The following is a 9216-nucleotide window of genomic DNA, read 5'->3' as shown; positions in this document are numbered from 1 at the left end:
AGCCAACCAAACCAAACTAAATTTCACATTAACCATAACGAGCATAACTTTCACCAACAAAAATCTAACAAAATCTCAACAACTAACTTCACAAATCCCAACCTGGGCCCATGGCTGCCCGTACCCGATGCGGGGACCATGGGTCCAACAACAAAGCCCAATCAAAAAGTAAAGCCGGGTCTCTAAACTGAGCATCACCATTGTTCTTGACTGATGGTGATGCCGGACCCGGCATCGCATAAATCATAGAAAACTTTCGCGAATGTCACCGCGGGCACAGGGTCGCCCGTATCCCTAGCGAGGGCCCTGTGTCTTCACTCGACACTAACAAACCATTTAAAAAAAAAAAAAAAAAAAACCTAACCTAACCTAACCTAACCTAACCTAACCTAACCTAACCTAACCTAACCTAACCTAACCTAACCTAACCTAACCTAACCTAACCTAACCTAACCTAACCTAACCTAACCTAACCTAACCTAACCTAACCTAACCTAACCTAACCTAACCTAACCTAACCTAACCTAACCTAACCTAACCTAACCTAACCTAACCTAACCTAACCTAACCTAACCTAACCTAACCTAACCTAACCTAACCTAACCTAACCTAACCTAACCTAACCTAACCTAACCTAACCTAACCTAACCTAACCTAACCTAACCTAACCTAACCTAACCTAACCTAACCTAACCTAACCTAACCTAACCTAACCTAACCTAACCTAACCTAACCTAACCTAACCTAACCTAACCTAACCTAACCTAACCTAACCTAACCTAACCTAACCTAACCTAACCAACCTAACCTAACCTAACCTAACCTAACCTAACCTAACCTAACCAACCGAAAAAAAAGTGACTCGATATTACCCGAATTCAGCGATTTTTGGCACAAATTTAAAGCTCCCCGAGACCTATCTTTTGGTACCACCCCCCCCTCCGTAACCCTTCTGGTTACGGAGATATTCAATTTTTAGTACTTTTCATAAAATTTCATAACTTCAAAAATTCATATCTTAGCCATTTTTCAACTTTTTGCTAATTTTCTTTCTGTTAAATATCAGCTTTAGTATTATCTAAATTACCATAGTTTAAATAGAATTAGTCTTCATACAACTTCCCTTTCAAATTTTCAAATTTCTCCTAATTTTTCCAGTGCCTGCAAGAATTCGTATAGCAATCACCTTGAAACTCAATTTTCTTCTATTTTACCCAGTGGATTTTCTTAATTCAAGCTTCATTTGATAGATCTTTAGTTTTTCTCTACTTTTGTTTCTTACCATTTTTCTTGCAAACTTCTGCTACATCCTCAAATTTCACATTTTATGAAAAATTTAAATTGTTTTTAACTTAGGATTAAAAGTAATCAGATATAAACCGAATCTCTTGATTTTTAGTACACTTGTAGATCTCACCTAGTTCTAATTTTTGAAACTAAATCTGTTATTGTAACCCTTCTGGTTACGGAGAAAATAATTTTCTATACTTTTAAAAATTCCTAACAAAACTCGCAGTTTACCTAACTCTAAATCCTTATATATCAGAAAAATGGGAACTTTATTCCGAACACCTCCCCAATCACCTAAAAAGACGCGACCTGCTCCTTCCGAGCCTGCAGTCCTAACAGAAAAGAACGAGGCATTGGCAGACACAGTGCAACATCCCCCTCGTCTCACTGATTTGACTGTCGACTCGGAAGCACACAAAAATTTCGAGCTGGCAAGAGCTGATTGCCGAGAACCAGGACATGCAGCTGGTATATCAACACCGCTGTCAACAGTAAAACCTGTGGCTCCTGATGTGGCATCGACATCTGAACCAAGCATGGACAGGCTGTATGTCACTGAAACTCCTAATTCCGGGTCAACGCAAATGGAGCAGCTGTGGATGAGCAGGGACTCGATCACTTGCAGCCCTGGCGCGAAAACCCGTGCGGGTAGGCATTGCTCGGAAATTGTCCGCAACCTAGAGAACATAGTCGCACAGTTACAGCAAAACAAAAGCGTGACCAAAGAGAACAAGAAATGTATACTCCAAGCTGTAGAGGCCATTCGTGACGCCACAATGAGGTTCACCGGCGAACTGGCGGTCCTCGGCGTAGGCCAAACAGATAACAGCCCAACAATGGACCCGTCAAAGCTAAAAGAAGACATTATCGCTGGTGTTCAAGCAGAAATGTCTAAAATGCGTGCTGAACAGAAAGAATTCAAGAAAGAGGTCATGGAGGCAATAGGTTATGAACAGGAAGTAAACGAGAAAGCCAACAGAGAAGAAGAAGAAACATTCTCCATGGTCGTTGGTAGGAAGAACAACAACAATAAGAAAAGACACAGAAGCGAAGCGGCGGCGGCTGCCGCAGCGGCTGCCTCTGGCACGATTCTTGACGATGACTTGACAGCGCCGGCTGTAGGCAGACCATACAGACCCAAAGTTTATCGTACAAGTGTGCCTCCACCGCCTCCACCGCCGACTAACTTTGTTGTCGTCCTTGAATCCATCGACCCCAGACAGGATGGCAAGGACGTCTTAAAGGAAGTCAAAGAGAAAGTAGACGTAGTTAAAATAGGTATTGGTATAAAGAGCGTACGAGAAACCAAAAATAAAAAAGTCGTTATCAGTTGCGACTCCAATGAGGACAGGCAGAAACTCAGCACTGCCATAAAAGATAAAACTACCAACATTACTGTCGACGTTCCTAGACTACGTAACCCAACATTGCGAATTATCGGAGTCATTCCTGAATTTGCCAATGAAAAAATTGAAGACGCTATAACGAAGCAAAATGTAAGACTTCTAGAAGGCATAGCAGAGGAGAAAAAGAAAATAAGGTTTGTGCGGACAATCAAAGGTCGAAATGACTCGATCAAGAATGTTATCGTGGACGTCAGCCCAGAAGTCTGGGCTGCCATGAATGGACAAAAACTCAGAATCGGGTATCAATCGCTGATGGCGGTTGACCAGTCCCCAATACTTCAATGCTTTAAATGCTTTGGATTTGGCCATCGAGCATCGGATTGTAAGGCCACCGCGAGGTGCGCCTACTGCGCCGAAAACCATGACACGCGAGGCTGTAACAATCGCGAATCCGGGCCATCCTGTGTAAACTGCATGAGCAATGAAGGAACAGCGGATCACAGACATTATGCATACAGTACATCTTGCCCGCAATGGATTAAATGGGACCGTATAGCCCGAGCGGCTATACGCTACTGCTAAGGGCGTCCCAAAGGATAACAACAACAGGATCAATCACATAATAGCCGTACAATGCAACCTCGGGAAGGGATATAACGCCATGCAAGAGCTTAAACAGTGCGCAAAACAGTATGAATATGATGTTATATTCATCACAGAACCCTATGTGGGTAACAAGACCACAATGAGTGGAATTGACGGATATGACACTTACCAATACGCTGATGCTAATAACAGAACTAAGTCTTGCATTGCAATTCGCAAAAAGTTGGGAAATTATATCGGTATTACGCAGCACACGACCACTAATTTCTGCACCGTTCAGCTCTCGTTAGGAAATAAAAAGCTCCTACTGTCTTCAATATACGTGGAACCCGGAGAGGATCCGGCCAATACACTGCCTCATCTAGATCATGTCTTGAAGACGCATCCTAATGCTGACCATATCATCTGTGGGGATATGAATGGATGGCATACTACGTGGGGATCCACAAAAAACAATGATAGGGGGAGAGCAATACATGACCTACTAATGGCGAATGATCTTGTGGTCTGTAATATCGGAAATGAACCCACTTTCGAAAAAGTGACCCATGGCCATAACAGAACTTCGATCGTAGACCTTACTCTAGCATCTATCGGCATTGCAAGAAAAATCGAAGACTGGAAAGTCAACCACGGGATTGTGCCATCCTCGGACCACCATGGAATCGAATTTCAAATTAATTTAAATTATGAAAAAACCAGAAAGAAAACATCGACTTCAACTTATAAATACAATACGGAAAGAGCTAATTGGGAAAATTTTACTAATAAATTGAAAGAAAATATTGAAAACAACGGACTGGACAGTATTGACATTGACTCACTTGACATTGACCAAATTGACACCTTTATAAATAAACTAACAAAAGTCGTGACCAAAACCTGTGACAAAACATTAGGCCGGAAAACACCGCATGTAAAAATTCCATGGTGGACCGAGGAGCTCACCAATATGAAGAAGAAGGTCATCCACCTTCACCATCGCCTTCAAGATCTCAAACGGGGCAAAAAAGATCTCACCAATATTCTCCGGGAACTCTCTGAAGCCAAAACTGAATATGCACAAAAAATACGTACGACCTCCACAGAGCACTTCCGGGACTTTTGCAAAGGCCAAGGTAAAGATGACGTTTGGTCTGTGACGAACCGCCTCCTCAAAAGTACCCCTCAACCACAACCACCTGCAACTCTAAAAATTGATAACAGTAATACTTACACAACATCCATTCAAGACACCGCAGTTAAACTAGCCGCCAAATTCTTTCCCGATGACTCCGCAGCAGAAGACACAGCACAGCACCTGCAAATAAGAAATGAGATTAATGATAATAATAACAACTCAGATGATGACTTACCTTTTACCACGGCTGAACTTATAGAAGTTATTAACAGTATGAGCCCAAAAAGGGCCCCTGGCATGGACGGACTAACGGCAGACATTTGTAAAAACGTCATCAATACCTATCCGGTACATATGACTAGGCTCTATAATAGATGCTTTCAGCTCAATTATTTCCCAACCAGCTGGAAAGTGGCTTATATCAAAACCATCCCTAAGCCCGGTAAAGACAATTATAAGGATATTGCAGCATATAGGCCTATTGGGCTTATCAATGTACTGGGTAAGGTATTTGAAAAACTTATCGCTAAGAGGCTAACATACTTCATGCGTACGCATAACGCCTGCAGTCAACAACAATTCGGCTTCAAGGAACAGAACTCCACAACTGACGCGCTTAGCAGGGCAGTAACCCTAATCAAAAAATATAAAATGGAAAACAAACTCGTTGTCGCTATCTCCTTAGACATCGAAGGGGCCTTTGATCATGCCTGGTGGCCTGCTCTGCTGAGACGTCTGAAAGAAGTACAATGCCCAAGCAATATATACAACACCATAAACAGTTATCTAAATAACAGAAAAGTGGTCCTAAACTATGCGGATGCTAATTGCACAAAGGAGCAGTCGCGCGGGTGTGTCCAGGGTTCTGTTCTGGGTCCTATTTTCTGGAACACAATCGTGGACACACTGCTTGATTCCCCTTTGCCTGAGGGCAGTCATCTGCAGGCGTACGCGGACGATATTCTATTAATTTGTTCAAGTAACAACATTAATCAATTAGAGCAAACGGTGAATAGCATACTCGAGAACATATACCAATGGGGGGCAAATAACAAGCTAAAGTTCGGAGCTCACAAAACAAAAATGATTACGCCAACACCAAAAGCGAAAGCCGCCAAAATTACAATGAATAACACGCCTATCACCTTTAGTGAACACTTTAAGCTGCTTGGGATAATTATGGACCAAAACCTCACATTTGTCCAACATAGCGAATATGCTATTAAAAAAGCTCAGAACATATTTAAAAGGCTATGTATCTTTATAAAACCTACATGGGGAATCCAATCTGAGAACGTAAAGATAATTTACCGACAAGTAATCGAGCCTATAGTGACATATGCGGCAGAGATCTGGCACACAGCCACCAACCTAATAAAAGTACGAGACGCACTGTTAAGTCTTCAGCGTGGATTCGCTATTAAAATCATTCACGGCTTCCGGACCCTACCAACTATTGGATCAATTGCACTTGCTGGCCTAACACCCTTACCACTAAGAATCAAAGAAATCGCATCATCTGAATACACTAAGAGAACTAAAGTAACTAAATACTTACCGGAGGACATTCTATATGATAAAAGGATACCCGTTGAAGATTTGATGCATCCCGCCAAAAGAACTGAAATCAAAATAACTGAAGTACTTACCCAAGAAGACCTTGACCCATTCTACACCGCCGACATGAATAGAGTCTTCACAGATGGCAGCAAACACGATGAGGCTGTTGGGGCTGCAGTAGTTATTTACCATCCAGATGGCCGTGAAACCTCAAAGAAATACAAGCTACACAGCAGTTGCACCGTGTTCCAGGCCGAGTGCTTGGCTATAGAGCAAGCTTGCCAGCTATGTCATTCCCTCGGTCTGGAGAAATCTACTGTATTCTCGGACTCCAAATCGGCACTAAATGAGTTAATGTGTAGGAGCAGCACAAATGCATTAATTAGTAATGCACAGAAAATAATTGCAAATATAAATGAAAAAGGTCACCAAATTCACTTCTCCTGGATTAAAGCTCATCAAGGACTACTAGGCAATGAGGCAGCTGACGCCGCAGCTAAACACGCGGCGACACTGCATAAACAACCTGACTTCTCCAAATTCCCATTATCCTATCACCTGAAAAATCTCCGCAAAGACACTATAGCAACACACGAACAAATCTACCAAAATAGTACCACTGGACAACATTTAAAAGCATGGTTACCCACACTACAACACATTAACAAACTACGCAAGCTTACACCAATTTCATTTCATCTAACGCAGATATTAACAGGTCATGGATACAATAAAGTTTATCTTAACAGATACAAAATTACAGATGATAACCTATGTCCTTGCGATAACTCCACCCCACAGACCATTAAGCACCTGATAGAAAACTGTCCCAAATACGCAACTAGAAGACTAGATCACGAAATCCAATGCAGCATGCATAACGTAGACCCGTATAATCTTGACCAAATAACTGAAAAAGAAAGCACCTTAGAGTCATTTATTAATTATACAACACATATCATAAACACGTTAAAGAAATTCAACAACACATAGACTAATTAAGTATAGTAATAAATTTATTAAATCAGAAGTAATTAACAATAGGTAAACTTATGAATAGTATGAATCTCGGTTGCCCGTATCAACAGCGGGAACCTTTCGCGACAGTCCAACGATCGCCCGTATCCCTAGCGGGGGCCGTTGGTACTAACAATAGTTCTAAACATAAAAAAAAAAAAAAAAAAAAAAAAACCTAACCTAACCTAACCTAACCTAACCTAACCTAACCTAACCTAACCTAACCTAACCTAACCTAACCTAACCTAACCTAACCTAACCTAACCTAACCTAACCTAACCTAACCTAACCTAACCTAACCTAACCCAAGCTTTTTAAAAGTGACTATACTTCCACCTAGAATTTTCATATTTTGAACATAGATAGAGAAAATTTTTCCCCATCTTTTGGTACTATCCCCACTTTCCCCCCCCCTTCCGTTCTCGAGATATTCAATTTTTTCTATTTTTCTCAAAATTTTACTTCTTTAAAAATTCATAACTTCTCTTCTGTTCTAGATATCAACATCGTTTCTTCTTTGTAACAATCCTTTTGCTAAGGCGCATCTTTTGATATATAATTTAAAATTTTCCGATTACTTTTCTTGAACAAAACTTTTAATTTTCTTAAATTTTTCTTTGTTTCACTCAAAATTATTAATATAACTCCTCATAACTTCTTTTCCCACCTGTAGATTCTCATCGTTTTTTCACTCTTGCACATTAAAAAATTTATTCTTTCTATTTACAACACAAGTTTTTCTTACCTCCCCCCCCCCCAAAGTTTTCTCCTAATACTCACATATTTCTGAAATGGTATTTCGCTCACCTGTGAAAAAGCGCTTGCGATCTGCAGCGCAAGACCAGCAGAATGCTCAGGAGGAGCCACAGCAAGTTCAACAGGAGCATCAATGTGCTCAAGACAATCCTCAGGTACAGCAGCAGGCCACTCAGGACCAGCAGGAGACTCCCCAAAAACAGCCGGAGGCTCCTCAGCATCATGTTGATGGGCGAGATATAACCTTTACCAACACGTGCAAAGTGAGACTCATCAACATGGATATGCCTGAGCTGAATAGTCATGTCACAGATGCCACCTTCTCGCTCGGACGCACTGATGGGACGGAAGCCGAAACAGAATCTTTCGGCATCCACAGACCAGCAGTTGCATTTAACATCGATAGTTCTGGCGAGATGGAGCCGCTTAATCTAAGCCATGACTCTACAACCACACAGAATGCAACAGATGATGTGACTGTAATACGGGCCGGACAACCCTGCACAAACACGGACATTTTAGCTGCGTCCCCACCCCTTCAGCAACCGCAATCGCGGCCGCAGCCGCAGCCACAGCCGCGGCTGCAGCCGCGATCGCAACAACAGCCGCAACCACAAACCCTTCCGCTGCCGCAGTCGCAACAGTCATTGCCAGATTTGCAGTTGCAGAATACAGCACAGGTCCAGCAAGGTAAACCAAAAGTGAAGAACGTAAAAAAGATCAAGCCAGAAGACACGATCGAGCTTGGCGCATATGCATCAGAAGTCACTGATATTGATACGTTCTTCTCCGTTGTTGGTAATTTGGCCAAGCTCATTGACAGGGCGGTCAATGAGGATAAAAGCGTGAATAGGGTAAATAAGATCACCATCTCAAGAGCGTCACGGGAGATATCAAAGGCGATAGACCGAATGATGCATATCTCCAAGTACGATATGCAACCAGCGAAAATAAAGGAGATCCGGCAAGTGATTGAGGATGCCAAGAGCCCACCACCCATACGTAATCAGACCAGACTGTCCGATCATGCGACATTGATCGCACACAGAAATTTCGCCACCCAAACAGAAGATGAGGACAATGCGATTGCTGTTGGCGCTCCGACTAACACCAATGATGCGTCGCAGCTATATGCGGAGAAGTTAAAAGCAGAAATAATTAACGGTGTCCAGACTAATATAGAAAAGCTTGTTGATGAGCAAAAGAAAGTCAACGAGCTGGTAGTATTTTGCTTAACGCGACCGTTGGATGAAGAGAATGAGGAGGAAAATAATGAAGGCTTTACCGAGGTTCTTAGCAAGAAAGCGAAGAAGAGAGCTCGCACAGAAACGAGCGTGGAAGCTGGAGCAAGGGCCTCGGGGACTACTTTTGCTGATGCGGCACGCAGGGCACCCTCCATACCTAAGAACAGGTCCAGCGCTAAAAGTACTCAGGATACCAGCTATGCTGTTATACTAGAATCGCTGGATCCTCGGAAGGAGAGCAGGGACGCTCTGAATGAAGTCCAAAAGAAAGTTGATC

General features: G+C 42.3%; 1 protein-coding gene across 1 annotated transcript; it reads left to right on the top strand.

Annotated features, from left to right (window-relative positions):
• Nucleotides 1–1439: 1439 nt before the first annotated feature.
• LOC133534172 (uncharacterized) lies at nucleotides 1440–3262 on the top strand. The gene has a single exon (XM_061873253.1). It carries the CDS (start codon nucleotides 1551–1553, stop codon nucleotides 3216–3218), a length of 1668 nt encoding a protein of 555 aa, XP_061729237.1. The 5' UTR covers nucleotides 1440–1550; the 3' UTR covers nucleotides 3219–3262.
• The last annotated feature ends 5954 nt before the right edge of the window (nucleotides 3263–9216 follow it).

Source organism: Cydia pomonella, unplaced genomic scaffold (genome assembly GCF_033807575.1).
Source record: "Cydia pomonella isolate Wapato2018A unplaced genomic scaffold, ilCydPomo1 PGA_scaffold_64, whole genome shotgun sequence".
Classification (NCBI taxonomy): domain Eukaryota; kingdom Metazoa; phylum Arthropoda; class Insecta; order Lepidoptera; family Tortricidae; genus Cydia; species Cydia pomonella.
The sequence above is the reverse complement of the archived record's forward strand: the minus strand, read 5'-3'. Positions and strand labels throughout refer to the sequence as shown.

Coding starts and splice junctions, on each gene's coding strand:
- LOC133534172 (XM_061873253.1), top strand. CDS start 1,551: ATGGGAACTTTATTCCGAACACCTCCCCAATCACCTAAAAAGACGCGA.